At 53.5% G+C, this 26,164-nt stretch overlaps 1 protein-coding gene across 1 annotated transcript in view; it reads left to right on the top strand.

Moving 5' to 3' along the window:
- The window catches only part of SH3RF3 (SH3 domain containing ring finger 3), a 201,904-nt gene that overhangs the window by 166,976 nt on the left and 8,764 nt on the right, over positions 1–26,164 (top strand). Inside the window, exon 10 of the mRNA XM_065891475.1 lies at positions 1,842–2,101. Within this exon, the coding sequence (XP_065747547.1) occupies positions 1,842–2,101 (260 nt within the window). The remainder of the gene's footprint in view (positions 1–1,841; positions 2,102–26,164) is intronic.

Genomic DNA, 26,164 nt, shown 5'->3' with positions numbered 1-26,164 from the left:
GAAAGAAAAAATAGTATTACGAAGAAGAAAATTAAAACAGCAGGTAGATGGATGTGAATCAGAAACCACTGGCTAGGACAGAAGCAACTTGAAACTTTGGAAAGGAAACATATATTTAAATACGAAACCTCTGTGGGTGACACACGCTCTGGACTGGACACAGCTGAGATGGACTTGTCCACACCAGAAGCCCCACAGAGGAGCTAGTCCAGAGATGGAGCAGAGGCGAAGCAAGAAGAAAGTATACACGGGGTGGACGCCGAGCTCCAGATGACTTCTAACACGACTTTCAGAAGCAGAGAGCAGAGGCCGGGAGAGAGAATCCTCGAGGATGATCACGGCGGGGTCCCCCAGACGGAAGATGGGCCCTCGTGTGAGTCGGAATCACAGCCACAAATGCAAACCTGAACTCGCCATAACTGTGAAGCCTCAGAGGACAAGCAGACACCAAACACAGGCCCGTCAGAGAGTCGAGTGAAAAGGAAGGAAGGGCCATGTGGACACTGTTCCGAGCACCTAGGGGTCAAGGCAGCAGGAAAGGAGGTGCCGGTAGACAGGAGGGGGTCAGTTATAGGAGGGGCGGAGTCGAGGACAGGAGAGATGGGGTGCGGGAGGTGTCAGTGAGGGTGAAGGGTCGCCCCGTGGGACCCTGCACCCTGGAGGCTGAGGGGCTGGGTCTGGACAGAGGTTGCCCTGACGCTGGGGGAGTCTCCAGCGTTCATTCCATCCAGGAAGTGGGAAGTGATAGCCTGAGAGTAAGGCAAGGACAGAGTGGATGATAAGGTAGGTCACTTACTCATTCACCTGCTCTCTTTAAAGCACCACTGGACCTTGGTCCTGGGAGGCAGAGTGGACCCGTGCGGGGTAGCGGGATCTGGGGGCTCCAGAGCTACTGAAACAATGGGATAGAGAGGAGAGGAGGGGCAGAGACTGGGAGTAACGGCGTGTCCACGCTCGTCCTCAAGCAGCCCACGCCTGCTTTGACGTCGCTGACCAGCAGGCCCAGCAGGGTGATGGGTCGGCCGCGTGTGTCTGGGTCCTGCTGGGCGGGTGAGGTTGAGTGTGAATTGTACCGAAGGGCCGTGGATTCCGACCCTGCCACCAGTCTGTGCTGTGAGCCATGCCTCTCTCTCATGGAGTATTGTTTTCTTCTCCAGCCGTTCAGTTCTGGGAAATCTGTAGAGATGTTTTAGCCAGGGTTCTCCTTTCTCAAAGACTCGTTCATTCCGAACGAATTTTATTAAGCATGTACTACATGCCAGGCACTGTTCCAGTTGTTTGGAACACGTTAGTGAATTAGTCACGAAAGTCCCACCCGTGGAGCTTACGCTGGAGTGGGGAGGCAGACGGTGAGCCATCGGTCCGTGGATCCTCACACAACGGCCCCCACTGTCCCAGCTGGAGCAGCGGGCGTGGCGGCCGAGGGCTGGGCCGCTCCACTTGCGGGTGGAGGCTGACCGGGGCGGCGCTGTCCACAGAGGTCCTCTCACGCGCAGTGGAGCCCGGCAGCCCAGGGCCTCCCTGGGCCTCTTCCGGGCTCCTGCACGGGCTTCAGGTCTACGAAGGGCCGAACAGGGTGGTTCTGAAACCCTCCTGAGCGTACTGGTTCCTTACAGCATAGAACACCAGTTCAAAGACCCGAGAAACTGGGAAGGGCCTCGTCTGCGGCAGCCTCAGAGGCCGCCTCCCGGCTCCTGGTGGGGCGGGGGCCGCCGGCTGCCCAGAGGCCTCCTTGCCCCGCCTGCGGCTGCGGCTGGGGCTGGAGACTCAGCAGAGGTGTGGGCGGGAGGGCGCCGGCTGCAGACTCACCTCCCCCTGCTCTCTCTGCTCCTCTCTCCCAGCTGCCCACCCGGCCCAGGTGCAGGGCCGGCCCACCGCCGCAGTGTCGCCTCTGCGCGCCCAGAGCCTGCCCGCCATCGGGTCCCCGCAGCACAGCCCCCGGCCAGCCATCCCGCTCTCCTCGGCAGCCTCGGCCGTCACTCCTCCTAACGTCAGCGCCGTCCACCTCCACGGGGAGGCCGGAGCGGGCCCTGCCGGCGGCCGGTCGGCACCCAGCCCCACCAGTGCAGGAGGTAGACCCGACGAGAGGAGAAGCGAAAGGGTAAGTGGCCCACCCTGGGCGGCCCAGGCCCAGCTGGTTGTTGACCCTCTTGGGCACCAGACGCCAATCCCGTTTTGTAAATTAAGGCTCGCGTGCGGGCACCAGGCGCGTGACACAGAGGGAGGCCAAGCCAGCAAAGCGGTGGCGCTCCAGTGGCCGCAGGTTCGGGGAGGGATGACCGGAGCCCAGCTAGTTTTCTCACACATGAGAAAAAGTGGCCCCTCAAGATGCTCCGTTCCTCCTGTTGCAAAGTCATTGTAAACTACTCACTTTGCTGGGATTAGACACCTTCTGCCAAGTGCCAAGATCTCTAAGAACAAATCCACGGATCTGCTCACGTGCTACGTGAGCAGGGCCTTCTCCCTCGGCGTGCTGTCCTCGTGCAGTGCACAGCCCGCTCTGCCCCGCGGCAGCAGCCAGAGGAGGAGGCCAGCCTCTCCTAGTGGGTGTGGATGGCATTTCAGCTCTTCTTTAGCAGTGAAGGAAGTTGGGCTGATTTCAGAAAGAAATCCGAGTCCCGGGAGCTTGCCTCGGTTGCCACCAGCTAGACATCAGGTGAGCCACCAAGCCACCATGAGAGTCCAGATTTCTAAGTCTGTGCTGTCCGATGAAACCATAATTCAAGCCACATATTTAACTTATAATCTTCCAGTAAGTCACATTTTTGAAAGTTAAAACAATTTAAAAATAAGATAAAACATGAAATTCATTTTAACGGTATAATCTATTAGACCCAGTATCCAGAAACATTGTCATTTCAACACGTAATCTGCATAAAAAAGTTGTTGATGAGCTGTTTCACCTTTTTCACATTCAAAGCCAATGAGACGTGTCGGGTGGTCGGGCCTCCCCGCTGCCTGGGCTGTGCTGGAGTGGGGGCTGGGTCTCCGGCAGGGGCCACTCCCTTTATTGGCCTTGCTCTCGAAATGGCTTGTTCTCCCTCTTGGCTTTGCCACGGTCTGTGGATATTTTCAAACCTTTCACTGTAAAGCCAGCCTTTGATTAGAGTGTGCCCCTCGACCTAGCCGGCAGCCTCTCCTCTCCCTTGGGGACGGTACCCAATCCAGATGGCTCAGGCTGTCTGCCTGGGACTCCAGAGGCACATCCACCCCTCACCACCCCGTGCTCTCGGGGCCCAGGCACCTCGCAGAGAGGCTCAGGCTTCCTCACCGCCTGTCCCCTGGTCCAGAGGGATGCTCTCCCCACGCTCCCTGGAGAGGGAGAGGCCTCCGTCTCGGCCCTGACGGCTGCCTCGTCCTGAGACCGGCAGGTGGCTGGGCATGAAGGGACTCATTGCTCTGTGTTTTGCGTCCACGTCTGCTTGAAGATCACCCGTCGTGGTCCACTCTTTCCACCTCGTTGCCTGGGCGGGAGACATAGCCGGGTCCCCCCAGGAGGGCGGGTGGTCCCACCCTCTCCCTTGGACGACCTTCCTGGAAGACAAGCTCCCTGGGACCTCTGACTCAGAAAGGGAAGAGCCGTGCTAGCTCCGTGACCGATTCTGGTTCTTGGCCGCAAGTTCCCCCTTCTAGTTTGTGAAAGAGACGGGGCTGCTGCCTGAGCGGGGTCGGGTGTTTGGGGGCCTCGTGGGGAGTGATACCCTCCGCCCTCCTCCGTGGTCGCTGGCTCCGCTCTTAGGGGCACTTGGCTTCGCTCGAGGCCCGCGCTCTGCCAGCAGCTCCTGCCTAACGAGGAACAGCCGCGTCACCTCAGCTCAGGCGGCTCCGGGTTGGCCAGGCAGCAGCCCGTGCCAGCCGAGCTGGGGGTGTGGGGTTCCCACCTCGCTCTCGGCAGAGGTGATGTGGATCTGGTGGCAGGAAGTGGGCAGGTGTCCGCAGGTGCAGCCGTGACCGGCAGCGTCAAAGCCGGGAGACAAGCACGTCGTCTGTGTGGCTTGCTTTTCTCACCTGTCAGACACAGCGAGAAGCAGTGGTGTGAAAAGGCGCCTGTGGGTGTTTTCCCTCCTGCACCCCCAGGTGAATTTTTCCCAATTTAGAGTGAAGTGCAAGGCGCCGCAGCTGCCGTTCCTGGCAGCAGGGCTGGCGGCGGCCGTTGGAGGGAAGCCGGGGCAAGCTGGGCGCCAGGGGCCTGCCCGCGGGGCCCTGGGCTGCCTCTGCCCCCTGAGACCAGAGCCACAGATTCCACCCACTGAGAGCGCAGCGAGCTGCTTCCCGTCTGTCCCTGGGTGAGCCCATCGTAGATGCACACCTGTTTAGTTACGGCAAAAGGTTTTTTAAGGTAATTGGCAGTATTCTCCAGGCTGTTTCTGTTACTGAATTTTCCTCAGGAAAAGGCAGTGAGCTCCACCTGCACCGTCCGCAGAGACCCGAACCTCAGCGCCTGCGTTCCCGGTGCCGAGCTCCGCTGAAATCCCATCCGGCCCTCCGAGCGCGGCGGCCCTGCGTGTGGAGGTGCTGCTGGGGGTCCCTGGCAGGCGGGCGTCGCTAGCTATGCCCCTGGGGGTCGGGCCTGTCAGCCCTGCTCCAGGCGGGCCCTGCACGTGGGCCCTGCTCGGCCTCAGGGGGTGGGGGTCAGAGAGACTCTCGTGCGGCAGGAGGGCCCTGAGCCAGCGTGTGCACCCCCAAGCTGCTCTCCCAGCGCTCTTCCCGCATGCCCGCCCCCGCCCCCCAGCCTGGTCGCACCCGCTCCCTGCAGGGCCTGCCCTGCGGCCGGGCCGCTGGCACAGAGCAGCTCCGGGGGCTGCAGTGAGCCCGTGACCACGGCCCTGCAGCCCACAGGGTTGAGGGAATGCAGGGCGGAGTGTGGAGCCGGGGGTGGGCGGGGGGCCTGGGGGGGCTGGTTCTGATCCAGCACCGCAGACTCTCCCGGAACCTGGGTCCCTTGGCCCGACCAGGCATCTGTTCTGCTTGGGGATGGGTCTGCCTGGGTTGGCCCTGGATGGGAGGGGCCTGTGCTTCCGAGGAGACCTGGAAGTACAAGTACTTCGAAGCTGCCAGTCTGAAGCAGACCCTTGGGGCAGCCGTCAGTGCGGGATCCCCCAGCCCCCAGGGGTGGAAAGATTAGAGGCCCCAGGGCGTGGGGGAGGCCCCGGGAGTGGAGACAGGGAGGTTTCATCTTGGGAAAGTGCAGCGGGTGGGAGTCATATCTTCCCGTTGAAGGACTTGGATCTAGTGCTTCTGAAGGGGGGATCCTGCTTTTGGGGTCATCTTTCTGGCACCCAGAAATCGCAGAGTAGGAACCAAATCTTGGAAGCCTTTTAAGAAGGTGCTCCGTAGGATTTCAGTTAACCCTTTTGCACTTAGAAAATCTATTTTGTGCTTGAAACGACTACCAGATTTCACCTCTCATGTCCCTCAGCGGCTGTTTCCTGTCTTTGAGGTTTCATGAGCACATTAGTACCAGGTGGCGGGGATCCTTATCCCTCGGGGTGACTCCAGGGAAACTCACCAGAAAGGGGAGTCCTGGGCCCCCAGGAAGGTGGAAGCAGCTCGCCGTCACCCTGCAGCCGAGAGCATCTGGCGCTAGAGCCCTCCTGACCGGCCAGCTGGACGTCACTCCCCACTCGCTTGTCTGTCACACGGCAGGTGCCGGGCCAGGCGGAGCTCTGGGCACTGGTCGACGGGCCTGAGGCCGGGGAGCAGGGGCGCCTTGGGACTGGGAGGCCTCCTGGGAGCTGTAGCCCGAGCACAGGCCAGACGAGGTGGCCTGAAGTTGGGGAGCCCCAGAGACACTGGGGGGGGCGGGGGCAGGCGGCTCATGTCAGTCCGGCTGCCCGGCGGGGGCATGGTGGGGCCAGGCCTGACCAGGGGCCCTCACCGCACCCTCCGCCCCTGTGTCCTTGCCTTCCCGCTGACCTCCTGCTGGAGCCTGACTCTGGCCGTGCTCTCCGTGGCACCAGCGTGCTGAGGGTCTTCCTTGTGGCCCCAAGTTAGAAACACCCATCATGCGTTATGAAACCAGCTTAGTGGGTTTGGACCAGCGTGCTTTTAGACAGAGTAGGCGCGCAGCAGGAGGTCGGCAGGTCCAGCACACAGGAGGGGTCTGCGTATTTGGGGGCATCTGTTGTTTTGTGCTCGGTCCTGATTTAAAACTTATTCCAGATAGTCTCGGGGCTCTGACTGGCAGATCCTGGAGGGTGCTGAGTGCATAGAAGGCCTGGTGACATTTGTTGACTGACGAGTGTCAGAAAAAGTGCTGCCAGGAGAGTTTCACTGCTGTGACTTGTGGGAAATTCTTTACTTTACGGGCCAGGAGAAAGTTAACTTTCTGCCGATGGATGAGCGAGTCGCCGTTTCGCAAAGTAGTAGCACATTGGAACTGGAAAGAGCCTCTAAAGATGTTTGCATTGAAATGTTCATTTTGGGTGGCCCTCCTGAGGCTCAGAGGTGCTGCCACTTGCCTGGGGTCACGGGGCACTGGCAGTGGAGCCAGCCTAACTCCAGTCTCAGTGCCGTCTGGGATCCAGGGTGCTGACTTTGGTGGCCTCCCCATCCCCGTGAGGCCGTGACCTCTGGTGTTTTTGGCTCGTCCAGGAACTGAGGGGTGGCAAGTCCAGGGTAACTGCTGGCAGGAGGCCCTGAGGTCAGCCCAGGAAAGGGGGCTGTGAGCTGGGGTGTCTGCCTTCCGGTTCCGCACGACTCGAGTGCAGCTGTAGGGGGGCCCGCAATAGTGAACCGCTCAGCCGAGACCACTCACAAGATGTGGCCTTTGTGGCTAAGTCTCTGGGGGACGGGTTTGGGCTGACAGCCAGGACAGTAGCGGGCGGGCCTGCCTGCCGTCGGGACCTCGTGGAAATGGGTGTGCGGGGGAACGGCCCTTTAGTAACCACACCCCCCGATTAAAAGTGTGTGTGTATACCATAGGAGGGTTACAATGATACGTTTAGTGGAAACTCAAGAATGTGCAATCTGAAGAAATCTTGAAGATGAAGCTCTGAGAACAACCAGGCAGCTTCTCCTAAAGCGAAGAACCGCTGGTTTGTGAATTTGTTTCCCCCGCTGAGCCTCACCGCACTAAGCAGGCCGTTGCCCGTGCTGTTTCTATCGTGTGGACTGGGAGGGGGCTGCCGTCGCTCTGTAACCCCTATCGGTCGCTGCCAGCATGTTTCCAGCTTTGAGACAGGCAGTGCCTTCCCGCATGATCACCAGCGGGGGTGGGGAGGCGTCCTGCAGACCTTAAACCCGGGGGGAGTGGGCTGGGTCTGACGGCACAAGGACTGGAGTCCACTGCAGGCCCCGTCCTCGCGCTGATCTCCTGGGGGAGGGCAGGGCCAGACACGGGGAGCCCCTGCGCCGCAGGTGTGGCTGCAGTGGAATCAGATTGCGCGTGAAGCTCCGCTGAACCCACGGCCCGGGTGGCACGTCCTCAAGGGCTTTGGGAACCCCGTCCGCTTCATGAATGAGTCGCTGAGAAGTCTGGCGGTCATCCGGTCAGCTGTGGTCGATGGAAGCCTGCGCCCTCCCGGGGACACGCGTGTTGGGCAGCCTGCACCGGCGCTGGGGTTGACGCCCTGGCAGGGCGGAGGGCCCTTTGCTGAATGCCCTGGGCCGCTGGAGCCCCGGCGACTTCAGGCTTTCCCCTCAACTCCCTGTGGCCGGACTGCCCTCTGTGGGAGGAGGAGAGCCGGCATGTGGTGGATGAGTCAGTCATCTCCAGGCAGAAAATGAGCCCATCCTGAAAGCACGAACCCCAGCTGTCAAAACAGCGACATCAGAGGTTTTACAGGCAGCTTATTTTTGGAGGGGATATGCCACTGGAGCGTCCCTCCTTGTGACAAGGGCACAGGCCCTGAGTGGGACAGGACGGGGCCTCCTGGGTCAGCAGAGAACTCAGGCAGCCTAGGACCTTCTCCTTTGCTCTCTCCCAGGAAGGCCTGGCCACCCCCACTTCTCCTTTTACTCCCCTTGGCCTTGGTCCTGGGCTGAGACTGAATCCAGCTACTTCTGGGTCTCAGCTTGGTGCGGTGCTGGTGAGCCCTTCCGGGCACAGATGTGCACATGAGGGTCCAAGGTCAGGCAGCTAGTAACCACTGGGGGTAAAGCCAGGCCCTGTTGCCCAGTGAGGGCCCACACCCTCTCCTCGGCCCTGCTGGGCAGCTTCTCCTGCTGGGTGCCCAGGTGGGCAGGGTGCAGCGGGGGATGGGGGAGGAAGCAGGAGCCATAACGACTACAGGACGGGTGAAACCTGCATTTGGAGAAAGAAGGTGCAAATGGATGAATGAGTGCGGAGGTGAGGCTGGGATTGCGGAGGTGAGGCTGGGACGAGGCAGCCTGCCGTGGGGACTCGGCGAGCGTCCCCTGCCGCGCTTTCCCCATCAGTAAGATGGCACGATGGCGTCTCCCACCCCAGGGTTTGGAGGCAGGAAGTGAGTTAATCTCATGCATACTTCGCACAGGTATTTGGACAAAACTATTAGAGATCATTCTTAGGGATGTGACAGTTCATTGAAGGCCAGATCCCATAGACTAGTGGGATAGATACAGATGTAAAACTTGTATCCCCAAGGCTTCTAAGGAAAAATTAAAAGGGGATTTGATTTTGCAGTTTCAGAAAAAGGACACTTAATGTCGCCAAATCGAGACACATAGGCTACTCGAGATGAAGCCAGGCTAGCTGGCATCCTGTTTGTGAAATGGTACGTGTTCATCTCCTCGCCGGAGGCCCCATTTCATTCGTCCACCAAGAAACACGGGTAGAAAGGGTTTCTTTTAAGTTGTCAGTTTCACACCTGACATTTAGCATGAAGGATGGATGGCGCCCAAGAAAACTATTCCAGTCAGAAGTTGGGTTTCTGCTGCAAAACAATAAACCAAAATTCATTTTTAAAATAGCAATAAACTCTAGAAATGGAGAAGAATTTGTGAATCACCTGTAATAGCCGTTCTGTGGCTCTCCCCAGAGGGCAGAAGTTACTGTAACTAATCAGGATGGGGGCGGATTTCACACCTGGACACCCAGGGCAGCCACGAGAGCTCGCCGGTGGTGTGTAAGGTGGATGTCCAGTGTGTCCGAGTGGCCACGGGTGATCCACCTTACGGGTGGATCTCTTGTGCGGAATTCCACCACTGGTGCCGCCTTCCGTGATCACTGTGTCCTCATAAAGACATGGGAGATTTTTTTCCAGTCTCTCATGCAAGTGGAGTCAGCAATCTCAAGATTGCTTTGGCTATTCAGGGTCTTTTGTGTTTCCATACGAATTGTAAAAGTTTTTGTTCTAATTCTGTGAAGAATGCCATTGGTAGTTTGATAGGGATTGCACTGAATCTGTAGATTGCTTTGGGTGGTATAGTCATTTTCACAATGTTGATTCTTCCAATCCAAGAACATGGTATATCTCTCCATCTGTTTATGTCATCTTTGATTTCTTGCATCAGTGTTTTATAGTTTTCTGAGCACAAATCTTTAAGAGTGGCGAGAGTGGACATCCTTGTCTTGTTCCTGATCTTAGAGGAAATGCTTTCAGTTTTCCACCATTGAGTATGATGTTTGCTGTGGGTTTGTCATATATGGCCTTTATTATGTTGAGGTAGTTTCCCTCTACCCCCACTTTCTAGAGAGTTTTTATCGTAAATGGGTGTTGAATTTTGTCCAAAGCTTTTCCTGCATCTATTGAGACGATCGTATGGTTTTTATTCCTTAATTTGTTAATATGGTGTATCACATTGATTGATTTGCATATATCGAAGAATCCTTGCATCCCTGGGTTAAATCCCACTTGATCATGGTGTATGATCCTTTTAATGTGCTGCTGGATCCAGTTTGCTAGTATTTTGTTCAGGATTTTTGCATCTATGTTCATCAGTGATATTGGTCTATAATTTTCTTTTTTGTGATATCTTTTTCTGGTTTTGGTATCAGGGTGAGGGTGGCCTCGTAGAATGAGTTTGGGCGTGTTCCTTCCTCTGCAATTTTTTGGAAGAGTTTGAGAAGGATAGGTGTTAGCTCTTCTCTAAATGTTTGATAGAATTCACCTGTGAAGCCATCTGGTCCTGGACTTTTGTTTGTTGGAAGATTTTAAATTACAGTTTCAATTTCTTTACTTGTGACAGATCTGTTTATATTTTCTATTTCTTCCTGGTTCAGTCTTGGAAAATTGTACCTTTCCAAGAATTTGTCCATTTCTTCCTGGTTGTCCATTTTATTGGCATAGAGTTGCTTGTAGTAGTCTCTTATAATCCTTTGTACTTCTGCAGTGTCAGTTGTGATTTCTCCTTTTTCATTTGTAATTTTATTGATTTGCATCCTCTCCCTTTTTTTCTTGATGAGTCTGCCTAAGGGTTTATCAATTTTGTTTATCTTCTCAAAGAACCAGCATTTAGTTTTATTGATCTTTGCTATTGTTTTCTTCATTTCTATTTCATTTATTTCTGCTCTGATCTTTATGATTTCTTTCCTTCTACTGACTTGGTTTTCTTTGTTCTTCTTTCTCTAGTTGTTTTAAGTGTAGAGTTAGATTGTTTCTTTGAGATTTTTCTTGTTTCTTGAGGTGAGGTTGAATTGCCCTAAACTTCCCTCTTAGAACTGCTTTTGCTGTGTCCCACAGGTTTTGGGTCATCGTGTTTTTGTTGCCGTTTGTTTCCATGTATTTTTTAATTTCTTCTTTGATTTCTTCAGTGATCTCTTGTTATTTAGTAGTGCACTGGTTAGTCTCCATGTATTTGTGTTTTTTACAGTTTTTTTTCCTGTAATTGATTTCCAATCTCATAGCGTTGTTGTCAGAAAAGATGCTTAATACGATTTCAATTTTCTTAAATTTTCCGAGGCTTGATTTGTGATCCAAGATGTGATCTATCCTGGAGAATGTTCCGTGTGCACTTGAGAAGAACGTGTATTCTGCCACTTTTGGGTGGAATGTTCTATTAATATCAATTAGATCTGTCTGGTCTGTTGTGTCATTTAAAGCTTCTGTTTCCTTATTTATTTTTTGTTTGGATGATCTGTCCATTGGTGTAAGTGGGGTGTTAAAGTCCCCCACTATTATTGTGTTACTGTCGATTTCTCCTTTCATGGTGGTTAGCATTTGCCTTATATATTGAGGTGCTCCTATGTTGGGTGCATAAACATTTATAATTGTTATACCTTCTCTTGGATTGATCCTTTGATCATTATGTAGTGTCCTTCCTTCTCTCTTGTAACAGTCTTTATTTTAAAGTCTATTTTATTTGATACGAGTACTGCCACTCCAGTTTTCTTTTGATCTCCATTTGCATGGAATATCTTCTTCCATCCCTTCACTTTCAGTCTGTATGTGTCCCTAGGTCTGAGGTGGGTCTCTTGTAGACAGCATATATATGGGTCTTGTTTTTGTATCCATTCAGCCAGTCTGTTTCTTTTGGCTGGGCATTTAATTCATTTACATTCAAGGTTATTATTGATATGTATGTTCCTATTACCATTTTCTTAATTGTTTTAGGTTTGTTTTTGTGGGTCTTTTTCTTCTCTTGTGTTTCCCACTTAGAGAAGTTTCTTTAGCATTTGTTGTAAAGCTGGTTTGGTGGTGTTGAATTCTCTTAGCTTTTGCTTGTCTGAAAAGCTTTTGATTTCTCTGTCGAATCTGAATGAGATCCTTGCTGGGTGGAGTAATCTTGGTTGTAGGTTTTTCTCTTTCATCACTTTGAGTATATCCTGCCACCCGCTTCTGGCCTGCAGAGTTTCTGCTGAAAAATCAGCTGATAACCTTATGGGGATTCCTTTGTGTGTTATTTTTTATTTTTCCCTTGCTGCTTTTAATATTTTTTCTTTGAATTTAATTTTTGTTAGTTTGATTAATATGTGTCTTGGTGTGTTTTTCCAAGGGTTTATCCTGTATGGGACTCTCTGTGCTTCCTGGACTTGGGTGACTGTTTCCTTTCCCATGTTAGGGAAGTTTTCAGCTATAATTTCTTCAAATATTTTCTCAGGCCCTTTCTTTTTCCCTTCTTTTTCTGGGACCCCTATAATTCAAGTGTTGGTGCGTTTAGTGTTGTCCCAGAGGTCTCTGAGACTGTCCTCAATTCTTTTCATTCTTTTTTCTTTATTCTGCTCCTCAGCAGTTATTTCCACCATTCTTTCTTCCAGCTCACTTATTCGTTCTTCTCCCTCAGTTATTCTGTTATTGATTCCTTCTAGTGTATTTTTCATTCCAGTTATTGTGTTGTTCATCTCTGTTTGTTTGTTCTTTAGTTCTTCTAGATCTTTGTTAAACATTTCTTGTATTTTCTCAATCCGTGCCTCCATTGTATTTCCGAGATTCTGGATCATCTTTACTGTCATTACTCTGAATTCTTTGTCAGGTAGGTGGCCTATTTCCTCTTCATTTAATTGGTCATGTAGGTTTTACCTTGCTCCTTCATCTGTGACATAGTTTTTTGCTGTCTCTCTTTTTTTTTTTTTTTTATGAGTGGGATTGTGTTCCTGCCTTCCTGGTTGTTTGGCCTGAGGCTTCCAACACTGGAGTTTGTAGGCTGTTGGGTAGAGCTGGGTCTTGGTGCTGAGATGAGGACCTCCGTGAGACCTCACTCTGATGAATAGTCCCTGAGGCCTGAGGTTCTCTGTTAGTCCAGTGGTTTGGACTGGGAGCTCCCACTGCAGGAGCCTCGCCTGACCCTCAGCTCATGAGCCAAGATCCCGAAAGCTGCCTGGGGTGGCAAAAAAAAAAAAAAAGAGAAAAAACAATAACAAAGTAAAAAATAAAATTAGACTAGGAAACTAACAGATATGCTAGAAAGAATATAAAAATAAAAATATAGATGAATCAACAACCAGAAGGTACCACAGTACCACAATAGTAAAAAAGAGGAGGAGGGAAAAGAAAAAAAAAAGGGGGGAGGGGGGCGAAGGCCTTGGCTGTGGAGGGCGGGGCCTAAGCAAGGACGAGGTTTGGGTGGTGGGTGGGGCCAGTACTCAGGACCCACAGGGCTGGAAAAGTTCCTGGGGGTGTCGGGGGTGGGGCTTAGGCTCAAGGAACAGAAGGGGCCCAGGCGTGCCCCCCACCCCTGGTCTCAGAGGGCAGCGGACCTCACCTGGGAGCCCAGCAGGCTCCCTGGGCTCAAGTGGGCCAGGCGATCGCCCTCCTCTCCTGTCCCGTTCCTCTCGGAGGCCCCTCCTGCCTACATCTCCTGATCTCCCCGGCCTCAGGGGCGCCGACCCCGCCTGGCCTCTACTTCTCCTCCCCCCTCAGTCCCCCCACGTCCTGCCAGTTCACTTGGGGGTTCCTCCCGTCTCCTTGGGCGTCAGGGTCACTCGCCCACCAGCAGCTGGCAGTAGAAACGGCCCCAAGAGTCGAGTCGTAGAAGATAAACTAACCCATAACCCATGGATAACTCACCCCACCCTTTGGCACTGGAGTAGCTCTAGTTAAACTTTCCCCACACCCTCTGTTGCCAGGACTGCTCGAGAAGGGTGAAGTGGATGCCACAACTCTCCAGTCCTGTGACCCTGTCTCCCAGGTGGGCCATTTCCTCCCTGGTTAGATCGGCAGCTCAGGGAAGGGCCGCATCGAGCCCCTGGTTGAGCTGAGTTCACCTGGATTCTGACACCTCGGCTTCTTCCAAATTTCCATCCTTTCCCAGTCCTTTTAATGTGATAACGACAACCAGGCATGCAGTCATGATGGCGGCTCCTTAGAGAAATTGAGGACCGGATGGAAGCCCAGGCAGGGCCCTTTTCAGGGAGGAGCTGCCAAGCCAGGGTCTGGGCTGCATGCAGTGGGCAGCAGCAGGAGGGGCCCGGCCAGCGGCCTCTGAACCTGTATCTCCGAGCTGGTGCCCAGGCTGGGTGTCATCTCACATTTCCTGGAAGCAGCCTGTCTGAAGAAGCACACACAGTTCAGGAAGGAAATCCCAGTCTCCCGGAGAGCTTGCAGGGCTGCCCGTCAGCGCTAATGGAAATAATAGCGTAGATTCCTAAGTGACCCTCCAAAATCCTGCATACCCTTGACAAAGCCCCTCCCGTATGGAACTGACGGGCCTGCTGCTGCCTTTCTGGTTGGATGAGGTGATTTCTACCCATCTGTTTTGTTTAAAAAACTATTCAGAAGCACATGAGCTTGGCACACCCGAGTAGATAATGACGTGTTTATCTTTCATGTTCCGTTCCAGACCCTTTCCGAAGGATACCAGATTTTACAGAGATTTCATGTGAACGCATTGCATTTAATCTAATAATTTGTGATAGCTCCACATTTGTTCTACAGAAAACAAGCGGAGGCCTGTTGGAAATGTACATTCAAGGCAAGGTTGTCCTACAGGACGAAGCCGAAAGCAGCCCGGACACAGCCTGGAGCCAGAGGGCTGTTCTGGCTTCTCGTCTCTGCCTTTTGGCCTGACCTCCTCCGAAGCCATTTTAAAGAAATTAACGTTATGCTCTAAATTCTACTGAGGTAACAGGCCTTCCTGCTTCAGTGAAAAGATGATGGCGTTGGATGAGATGGCAAAGGAACAGGACCTGCCGCCGCAGCTTCTCGGGGGCTGAGTCCAGAAGAATCTGTAGAGAAGTGAAAGCTCAGCGCTTTAATCCTCCCTCATTTAACTGCGTCAAAGCCCGTTAACCGCGTCTCAGCCCTGGGGGAGTTTGTGTTGTCCAGAGGCCGGCTGCTTGCCTGGAGACGTGAGCGCCACCCAGAGGTCCGGTCCGGCCATTCTGCAGCCAGGCTCCTCTGGGGGCTTGGGGTTGAGACGGAGCCCTGCCTGTGCCAGACCCTCCCTCTGGCCGTGGGGGCAGCTGCAGGTGGGCGCAGGCCGCTTACAAGGTGCCGGCACCTGCCCCAGCATGAATACGATGGGGGGGGTCCACGTGGGGGCAGGTAAAGCAGCACACGTGTGAGGGGACAGAGCAGGCGAGGGAGAAATGAACTCCCGGAAATGCTCACCAAGGTCCAGGGAGGAGACGGCTCCCAGTCGGGGCTACAAGCGCGAACAGGGCTGGCGGGGATAGGGGACTGCGGTGCCAGTGAAGAGAGGGGGGGGTGTGCCTCCCCCCTGCCCCCGGCACCCCGGCCCGGCTGCCCCTGCGAGAGTCCTGAGCGCGCCTGTCTGGGAGCCCTGGGCCCCCCTCTCGGTGGGGCTTATCCACCGCCTTAGCCCCCGACGCCTCTTTCCTGGGGTGTCTCCTGTCGGGGGGAAGACGTTGTCCTCTCCCTTCAGGTCCTTCTGGCACATCTGAGAATTAACTTGACAGGGGACGGATCAACAGGAGGAAATAAGAAAAATTTAAAAGCGTGCGCATGGGAGAGACCCAGGAAAACGAACTCCCCCAATGGTGGAAGCCCTCACCTTAAATCCCATCCTCAGCTCCAGACGAAGGAGTATGTCAGGGATGGGAGTTTGGGACCCAGAGCGGGAGGGAGGCAATTCACGTGGAGACGGAAAAGCAAACGTTTGGTGAATGCGTGTTTGCTGAGCCAGGCAGGAACCGTGGACACAGAAGTTTCAGCAGTTTTTACTACAGTTACCTGTGGTGACTCCCCCTTCCTGGAATAGGTCCTCCATCTACGTTCTTTTAGGCAGTTAGGGGAACGCTCTTCCTGAGTCTTTTGGGCCTTAGAAAGAATCATAAGTGAATCATATTTATATATATAATCATCATAATAAATGAATCCTCATGCCACAGAGACACAATTTGGGGTGCATGTTCTGTCCCCTCGCTCCTAACCGCTGACGTGTGTGGCTCGACCCCATCACACAGCCACCCTTGCTCCTGGGGGGATCACATCCCCACACCCTAGAGCAGCCCCCCTCGGGGTCAGAAGGTCCACAGAGATGCGGGAAGTGCGGTCCTGGACTGGGCCATGGTGCCGGGGGAACCTGCCATGCCTCTGTTTGGACTCATCACCCTGGTTTTGGGGTGTGGCTCCCACTTGAGATGGACAGGGCAGGGCCGGCGGGGCTGCAGTTTTCAGAGCCTGCGGGTGTTCAGAGACGCAGGTGCTGGGGGCGCGGCCGCCAAGCATCCGTGCTTTTTGCCCACCAGCACAGGACCCCGGCCGCTCCCCGGGGCAGTGGGTGCGGGCACACTGTCTGTGGCTGCCCTTTCGGGCCAGGAGGACGGGGCTGAAGTGTGAGTCTGATTGCTGTGTGTCAGGCTGGTTGAGGAAAGAAAGCCCCTGTTTTCTGGGAGTCGTTTGGGTACGAGCTGATCGTGGATGTCTGCCTGGTGAGGTCCTAGCAGAGCTCAGGGCGGGGGGCTGTTTCCACGATGGATGTGGCACCCTGTTGATGGAAAACATGGGCACAACCGAGAGCAGGACACGTGGCACTGTGAGCAAGGCCCGGTCTGGCCTGGGGGTGGGATTTCAGTCAGAATTGGCACTGGGCCTGTGTCGTCGGCTTCAGAACCACGGGCAGCCCGCTGGGGGCAGGGGAGATGCGGGGCCCTCCCTGGACAGCATCGGGGCCTGGCCCTGTCCCTTGTCCAAAGTCCCGCAGATACTTCTTTGCTGCCGCAGGAGACAGGGCCGTGGATGGCTCCGGAGACCTGGGGTCCCTAGCGCTCGGGATGGGGCGACTCCGGAGAGCTCCGCGGCCTTCCCAGAGCCGGCCCAGCTGGCCCCGTCCCCGCGTCCCAGAAGCAGACTAGCACCTTCCAGTGTTCTCTGTGGCTCTGCAAGGGCTCCTGGATCATTCTCTCTTCACCTCCTCACCCCCTGAGGAAACCCATGCAAAGGGTCCACCGGCCCCCACCCTCCAGGTTCAGCACCTGAGCCCCCAGGTCGCGGAGCCAGGGGTGGGGGAGCACGGGATGCGAGGCGGCCTGGGTGCCAAAGGCCACCGGCCAGCATCTGCCCCCGGCCGCTGTCGGGAGGGAGCCTGACGCCCGCGCAGTCCCGCACTGGAGGGCCTGGAACAGCCCCGGCTTCTACCTGCAGGACGCCAGCTTCACGTCACCCCCGCCGCAATAGCCGGAAATATCTCCACCCGTGGTCGCGAGCGTCTCCTGGCTGCAGGGTCACCCTCGCGGGGAGCCGGCGGTGTGCAGAGCAGCTGTGAGCAGTGTCCTGGGCCTCCCTGCACCGGGCTGGGTGGATGTTACCTTTCCAAATCGTCAGAACCCTCCCTTCATTTTCAGGAGAGCCCCAGGCCCAGCAACAAATAAATAAATAAAAAATAAAAAACTCCTGCAGGAAAACCCAGCTTATTAGAACTTGGCTTGCTTTACTGAAACTTAAGGTCATTGATAAAGCTTCAGTGAAGCAAGGTGAGTTATTTCTAGAGATCCACCGATGACTGTCCCTACGGTGAATGCCCCTACGGTGTCTGCCAGGCAGCGTGGTCACTTACAAACTCGCTAAAAGAGTACATTTCTCGTTACGTGTTCCTACAAGATAAAATTTAAATTTAAAGATTAGCTTATTGGCACAGAGAAGGCTCCAGAAGGTCCCACTGCAGAGAAGCCTGCCCAGCTCTCGCTCACGCCAGGCCTGCCAGCATCCGAGGTGCCACATCCTCAGGGGACACCAAGGCTGTCGGCCTGGAGCCCCTGGGGACTCGGGTGCAGGTCAAATGAGCTCACATTCAGACAAGTCCCTGGCAGCTGTAATGTAACCCGAAGCAAGGTGCTGGGATTCTTCCAACGGCTCAGACAATGAGACCGCACAAGTCCCTGACCTTTCGTGTGAAGCTTGGTTCTGCTGTGCAAGGGCTGAGGGAGGCTGGAAATCCTTCCCCAAGGGGGGGCCTCGGGGGGCACAAGCCCACATCACGTGATGGCTGCTGGGACCTGACCCAGAGGAGAGAAAGTCGCTCCCCCCTCCTCCACAAAGGCACAGCCTTCCCGCCAGAGAGCACGTCAGCCTCTGCCTGTCAGAGTCAGGAGGCCCTGTGGGTCAGCCTCACACTGTGCCCGCCTTGCTGAGGGCCCCCTTCCAACCGGACACGTGGCGGGTGGGCGGCTGCCCTCCGCCTCCTTGAGGGCTTCTCCCCGCAGGAGGTGGAGACTGAAACGATGGGATTCAAGCCCCACGGAACCCTCCTTCCGGGTGGGCCTGCAGAGGACACCTCTCCACCGGGGGGCCCTGCTTTCTCTGCCCACCCCCAGTGATGCTACTGGGACGGTTACAAGGTTGAGAGAGGCCTGTAGGGAGAGACCCCTGCGTGCCCCATCCTTGACAGCGAGGGGAGGGCTGCGGGGGCTCCGATGCACAGGGGAGATGAGCCGCCTGGCGCGAGGAGTGGCCCAGAGCAGCCGCGAACGGTCTTGTTCAGCATCGCACCTGTTCCTGCGGCTCCGGCTCTGCTCCTTTGATGCTGTCAGACCTGCGTGGTTGGAGTCCCCGGGCGTCTGGCAATGCGTCCTGCCTCCGAATCAAGGCGGGCCTTCCAGTTTCCGAGGCCCCATCGGGGTGTGACCTGGGATTTTAGGGCCCTGCGGTTTGGTTGGCTGTAGGTTGTCTGGAGGTCTTCGTGTTTCCGGTAAAAATATGCTGAAGTTCAGTTCTGGGCTTCCTCCGCACGGAATTCTTCTCATCTGTTCCTTGTACGTGTTTCCAGTACTTCTGTAAACTATTCCAAAGAAGTCTGCTGGGAGATGCTTTCATTTTCCATCCTGCGCTTGTTAACTGCAGTGCCTGTGCCCGAGGCGTGTGCGTGTGCCTGCGAAGCTCCCGGCTGAGGTCACGTCAGAGGGCAGGGCCGCCAGCACCCCGACCCTGCTGCTGGGTCTGGGACGGGGAATCTCGGAGGCATCTCGTGAAGTCTGCCATGTAACACACACCCAGCCTCAGTTGTGTAGAACAACTTTCACTTTTGGTGATGAAAATAATCAATAAACAGTCTCTGCTAGGGATAGGAAAGAGTTTTCCTTGAGCCAGACTGAGGACTGTAGCCCAGAAGACAGCCTCTCAGGTAACCTGGGGAGCTGCCCTGGAGAAGCAGGGTTTTCAGCAGTTTTGTGTTTCGTCAGAACAAAGAACATCAAGCCAGGGATGCTTTCCTTCAAGGTTGAAAAAAACAACAGACCAGCACGTACTGAGTCAGCGTGGCCTTGGCCCCTGGGGAGGGAGGCTTTTACCGTGGATGGGGGACCAGTGCTGGCGTCCCGGGAAGGGAGGCATTTCATCTTTATTGTTTTTTCTTTTTATAACTTTATTTATTTATTTTTGGCTGTGTTGGGTCTTTGTTGCCGCACGTGGGCTTTCGCTATTTGCGGCGAGTGGGGGCTACTCTTCGTTGCGGTGCGTGGGCTTCTCATTGCGGTGGCTTCTCATTGCGGAGCACGGGCTCTAGAGCACAGGCTTCAGTAGTTGTGGCTTGCGGGCTCTAGAGCATAGGCTCAGTAGCTGTGGTTCGCGGGCTTAGTTGCTCCACGGCATGTGAGATCTTCCTGGACCAGGGCTCGAACCCGTGTCCCCTGCATTGGCAGGCGGATTCCTAACCACTGCGCCACCAGGGAAGCCCCAGTCTTTATTATAACATGGACGTTCTTTACTTCTGGTCAGGGCACCCTTTTCTTTCATAATTAAAGCCGGCGTGCAGTGTGTGTTTGACAGGTCACACACAGGCCGTTTAGTTAGCACAAAATTCAAGTTAACTCACGTAGAGGCCGCAACAACTTCCCGCACCTCAGTGTGGGAGAACATCTCCCGTCGGGTTGTCATGATTCTGCTCCGGGGCTGGGCTTCGGCTGAGCGGAGGGAGGCCCGGACGCTGTGCCGGCCGGGCCGGAGCCACCTGCGGGCCGCTCACTGGCTGCTGGCCGGCACCTCAGTCGGCTCTTGGTCAGACACTCATGCGTCCCCTCCGTGGTCTCTGCTCAAGGGTGAGCTGGCGGTGTCTTCGAGCCCTGGGTGCGGGTGGAGCCCTGGCAGGTCCTGGCGCACGGCAGGGACGTGGATCCTACAAGAGGGGCCACGTGAGGCAGTCAAGGGAGGAGAGACAGCACCGTGGCCGCATCTGGAAGCTTCGCTTGGCCACGTCACCCAGGGTGACATGTGACCTCCCTCTTTCCTTGAGTTCTCGTCTGTCACAGCTTCCTCCTGTTTGGGGCTCTCAGACTGAGAGCAGAGTACGCCCTGTTGTCTCTGTTGTCCCCAAAGAGCTTGGCCTCCAGCTCCCGCTGATGTCACGGCAGCGGCCTGGGTGCAGGTGGCCCATGGCCCCGTCCATGCCTTCCGCCGGTCAGACCTGCACACCCACTGCCCTTCACCTCCTTTTTTCTCAGTTGAATTATGCCATCAGCCTCTTAACACCGGGGAGGGGCATGGCCTGCTTTGAGAAGCTACTCATGCCCAGCCTGGCAAATCCAGGGGCTTCACAGAGCCCAGAAGCCACCTTGGTTCAGACCCCTGAGGTCCTTCACGGCCCAGCACGTGACACATCCGGGTAGGGACAGACCTTCAGACCATCCTCCTTCCTGCTCTGGGTTTGCTGATGGCCCCTGCAGCACAGCACTGGGGAGGGGCCGTCCCACCACGTGTGTCATCATACATAGTACGTGGGAAACATGGTTTCAAACTCACTACCTGTGAGGACCGCTGCTTTAGAAGGAAAAGGTCCTGGTGCGGTCCCTTTGGCTGAGGAGCGGTACTTTCCTCCCCAAACAGTAAGATGTAGCTGTGGAGGGAGACTCATGTATCACTGGACGGACTGGCTGTTGTAGAAAGAAGGCTCCAAACGGCTGTGTGGTAACCATGGTGACGGAGAGCGTGCTGGTGACAGCAGGCTAACGTCTCACATGTCTTGTTTCATCTGGTCCCCAGACAGCTCTCTCGGGCAGGTGCCGTCGTTACCCCCACTCCACAGGTGAGGAAACTGAGGCCCAGGAAACGCAAGCACACGTTCAAGGGCACCCGGCTGGGAGGCAGGAGAAGAGCCAGGTGGTGTGGCCCCTGCCCTTCAGCACGGGGTCCTGACCTGGGCTCTGGCCCCTGTGGAAGGTACACGGCCACAGGCCTCCCACCTTCGCTGAGCACCGGCCACGGCACCTGCCCTGTGGTGGCCTTTGTGACGCCACCCAGGGTACCTGGTCCTGCCCCGGGTGCAGTGACAGCATCACGGGGCTACACGGCAGAGGCTGGACCAGACTCTGATCCCGCGTTCAGGGCCCTCTCGGGGTGCTGGCTGGGCTGGGCCCCAGGGTGCGAGCTGCTCAGTCCTGCCCGCGGGAGGCCAGGACGGTCCGTGGGACATTGAGGAGTCGGGGACGCCAGCGCTTGCTCCTCTCATGGACCAGGGGTCACAAGAGAGGTGACCTGGCCGCCCCAGAGCGGCTGAACTAGATCTCGAGGTGGCACCCAGGGTCCATTGCTCAGGCTTCTGCAGTAGGGGCTGGTGACGAGTGCAGGCCACACCATGACCCTCATTGAACACGGGGTGATCTCTGGGCCAGATGGGGGTACACAGGGTGCGGCTGCTCATAAGTCAGAGGGTGATGCGTGTGGTTACCGCCAGCATCTGGTGGACAGCAGGTGCGGGAGCCCAGGGCTGGCAGGAGAGCGTTCTGCAGAGAAGGTGGGGCTTGGTCCAAGGAGCTCCAGCCTGAGCTGAGGGCGAGTTGGGGCCGGGTCAGCCTTGGACGTGTGATTGTGTTCCGGTGGCTGGCTGGGGACCGGGTAGGCTCAGCAAACACTAAGTATGGCCCTGGGGCACGGGGCAGAGTAGGGCCTGGAGGGTGAAGGATGAGCAGAGCCTCCGCGTCACGCACCAGCGGCCACGGGAACAGGCGGTGAGCTGGCTGGAGAGAGTCTGGGATTCTGCATCCAGAGACCGGGGTCCGTCCCTGTCGTCTCTCTGTACTTGAATTTCCTCTCTCTCGTTGAGGTAACTGTGGCCTTTTCAGACTGGATGTGTGTGTCCCCCCAGAATTCATAAGTTGAAGCCCCAGTGTTGGGGGGCCCTTGGGGGGTAATTAGGGTTAGATGGGTCATGAGGAAAGTCCACGTGACCACCTGACAGACGGCACCGTCTGCAGGCCAGGAGGGTCCTCACCAAGGGCCCGTCCATGCTGGCACCCCCAGCCTCCAGAACGGCGAGAAAAGACAGGCTTGTGCATTAAGCCGCCCAGGCTGTGGTACTTGGTTATGGACACCTGAGGCAACCGATAAAGATTTTGGTTCCGTGAGTGTGGCAGGGCCGTCAGTTACAAAGCCTGAAAATGCAGAAGCAGCTTTGGAACAGGCGACGGAGAGAGGCTGGGAGGCTTGACGTTTGGCCTTATAGGCAGTTCTGGCAAGGTTCCTTCGCGAGGGATCGTGAACAGACTCTGGTAGGGGCGTGAATGCTGAAGGACGTCCAGGTGGAAAGAGGAACGCACTGCTGCTAATGGCAAGGAAGGCAGCCCTGGCTAGAAAGTGGCAAAGGGAGCAGCCTAGCCGTGCCCTCGTGTCTTGCAGAAGGTCCATGTTGGATATTTAGCTGAGGACATTTCTGAGCAGCACTGAAGGAGAGGCTTGGTTCCTCCTGCCGGCTGACAGTTAAACGCAAGAGGAAAGACATGAGTTGATTGTTAACCGGAAAGGACCGGAGCTTGGACATCTGGAAAACCCTCACCATATTGCACAAAATGAGAAGGCGTGCTCTGAAGAGATGCCGGGGATGTGGCCAAACCATTTGATAAAGAGACCACAGGTGCAACTAACTCATGCACTTAACCAGCCGTCGCAGCCGAGCCAGGAACAGAGGTGGGATTAAAGCAGCAAGGACTCTGCCAGCCTGAACTTTGGGGGTCAGAAGAAGCAGGGTGGCGGGGAGGACGGCTGTGGGGCTCCTTGGATTCTGCAGGACCAGACCACGGGGCCGTTGGGCTGCAAACATGCACTCTTCTACCGGGAAAGGGATGAAGGGCCCCAAAGGCTATTCAGAGGTGGCCTCTGACGGAAGCCGGGGGTGTGGGCCCGGAGGAGAGGCGTTGGCCAAGGAGGATCGTTCTCCAGCTTGGGGTCTAGTGGAACGTGCCTGGCTACGTTTTGGACCTGTCACTCCCTCATCTTCCCATTTCTCCTTTTGGGAGTGGGCCTGTCTGTTTTCTGCCTCCCTCACCTTTGCATTTGGGAAGCATGTAATTAGTCTGGTGTCACAGGCTCACAGCTGGAGAGGAAATATGCCTCAGGATGAATCATAGCTCGAGCTCACCCACATCTGATTTAGATGATATTTACTTTGGACTTTAGACTTTTCTAAGTTAAAATTAAAATACCATATTATATCATATTAGGTATACCACATAGTGAATTGATATTTTTACACATTATGAAACGTTCACCCCGAGAAGACGTTTTCATCCGTCACCATACAAAGTTGTTGCAGTGCTATTGACTACGTCCCCTATGTGTACGTCACATACCTGTGACTTATTTATTTTATAGCTGGAAGTTTGAACCTCTTGATCCCCTTTACCTATTTCTCCCCTCCCCCAACCCCCTCCCCTCTGGCAACCAACAGTTTGTCCTCTGTATCTGTGACTCTGTTTCTGTTTTGGATTATTTCTTCATTTGTCTTGTTTTTTAGATTCCACATACACATGGAATCATACAGTATTTATCTTTCTTTGTCTGACTTATTTCACTTAGCATAATACCCTCCAGGTCCATCCGTGTTGTCGAAAATGGCAAGATTTCATTTTTCTGTGGCTGAGTGTATATATACACATTGTTGCCCATTGTATAGATGTACCACATCTTCTTTATTCATTCATCTGTCAGTGGGCACTTAGGTTGTTTCCATATCTTGACTATTGTAAATAGTGCTGCAGTGAACAAGGGGTACATATATTTTTTCTAATTACTGTTTTTTTCTTCAGATAAGTACCCAGAAGTGGAATTGCTGGAGCGTATGGTAGTTCTGTTTTTAATTACTTGCTGAACCTCCATACTGTTTCCACAGTGGCTGCACCAATTTATATCCCCACAAACAGCGCACAAGGGTTCCCTTTTCTCTACACCCTCACCAACACTTGTTATTTCTTTTCTTCTTGATAATAGCCGTTCTGACAGGTGTGAGGTGACACCTCATTGTCGTTTGGATTTGCATTTCCCTGATGATTAGTGATGTTGAGCATCTTTTCATGTGTCTGTTGGCCATTTGTATGTCTTCGAAAAAATGTCTATTCAGGTCCTTTGCCCATTTTTTTATTGGGTGGTTTGGGGTTTTTTTTTATACTGAGTTGTATGAGTTCTTTATATTTTGGATATCAACCTCTTATTGAATGTATGATTTGCAAATATCTTCTCTCATTCAGTAGGTTGCCTTTTCATTTTGTTGGTGGTTTCCCTTGCTATGCAAAAGCTTTTCAGTTTGATGTAGTTCTGTTTGTTTGTTTTTGCTTTTGTTTCCCTTGCCTGATGTGACAGGTCCAAAACAATCTTGCTACGACTGATGTCAAAGAGCATATGCCTATGTTTTTAGGAGTCTTATAGTTTCAGGTCCCACATTTAAGTCTTTAATCCATTTTGAGTTTATTTTTGTACATGATGTAAGAAGGTGGTCCACTTTCATTCTTTTTCATGTAGCTGCCCAGTTTTCCCAGCACCATTTATTGAAGAGGCTGTCTTTTCCCCACTGTATATTCTTGCCTTCTTTGTCTTAGATTAATTGACCATATAAGTGTGGGTTTATTTCTGGGCTCCCTAGTCTGTCCCACTGATCTACGAGCTGTTTTTGTGCCAGTAACATACTGTTTTGACTACTGTCGCTTTGTAGTATAGCCTGAAATCAGAGACTGTGATACCTCCAGCTTTGTTCTTCTTTCTCAAGATTGTTTTGGCTATTCAGGGCCTTTTATGTTTCCATATGAATTTGGGGATTTGTTCTAGTTCTGTGGAAAATGCCATAAGAATTTTGATAGGGATTGCATTTAATCTGTAGACTGATTTGGGTAGTATGGGCATTTTAATGACCTTAGTTCTTCCATGAACGTGGTATATCTTTCATTTATCTGTATCATCTGCCGTCACTTTCCTCAGTGTCTTATGGTTTTCAGAGTACAGGTCTTTCACCTCTTTGGTTAAATCTATTCCTGGGTATTTTATTCCTTTGATGCAGTTATACCTGGGATTGTTTGCTTTGTTTGTCTCTCTGATAGTTCATTATCAGCAACAGATTTCTGTGTATTGATTTTATATCCTGCTACTTTGCTGAATACACTTATTAGTTCTGAGAGTTTCTTGAAGGAGTCTTTGGGATTTTCTATATATAGTATCATGTCATCTGCAAATAGTGACAGTTTTACCTCTTCCTTTCCAGTTTAGATGCCTTTTATTTACTTTTCTTACCTAATTGCTGGAGTTAGAACTTCCAGTACTGTGTTGAAGAACATAGTGGGCATCCTTGTCTCGTTCCTGATCTTGGAGGAAAAGCTTTCAGCTTTTCACCGTTGAGTACGATTTAGCTGTGGGTTTGTCATATGTGGCCTTAATTATGTTGAGGTATGTTCCTCTAGATCTACTTTGTTGAGGCTTTTTATCATGAATGTATGTTGAATTTTGTCAAATGCTTTTTCTGCTTTTATTGAGATTATCATATGATTTTTATCCTTTGTTTTGTTAATGTGGTGTATCACATTGTTGGATATACATATGTTAAACCATCCTAGCATCCCTGGAATGAATCCCACTTGACATGGTGTATGATCCTTACAATGTGTTGTTGGATTCAGTTTGCTAGTATTTTGTTGAGGATTTGGGCATCTATATTCATCAAGGATATTGGCCTGTAGTTTTCTTTGTGTGTGTGTGTGGTGCCTTTGACGGGTTTTGGTATCAGGGAAATGCTGGCCTCATAAAATGAACTTGGGAGTTTCCTTCCTCTTTAGTTTTTTGGAATAATTTGAGAAGGATGGGTATAAGTCTTCTCTGAATCTTGGGTAGAATTCACCTGTGAAGCCATCTAGACCTGGACCTTTGTTTGGGGGAAGTTTTTTGATGACTGATTCAATTTTGTTACTGGTATTTGCTTTATTTAGATTTTTCTATTCATGATTCAGCCTCGGAAGATTGTATGTTTCCATTCCCTCTAGGTTGTCGAATTTGTTGGCGTATATTGTTCATAGTAACAATTTGTTACTCCTTTGTATTTCTGTGATGTTAGTTGTAATTTCTCCACCTAATCACCATAGGATAATGAGGAGATGACGGTGAGGACATGGCACTCATAGGCCATGTTACAGGTTAACTTTGTTTTAATGAAATGAATTGAC

The sequence above is a fragment of the Phocoena phocoena genome, chromosome 14 (genome assembly GCF_963924675.1).
Source record: "Phocoena phocoena chromosome 14, mPhoPho1.1, whole genome shotgun sequence".
NCBI lineage: Eukaryota > Metazoa > Chordata > Mammalia > Artiodactyla > Phocoenidae > Phocoena > Phocoena phocoena.
This window is presented reverse-complemented; position numbering and strand designations above follow the sequence as displayed.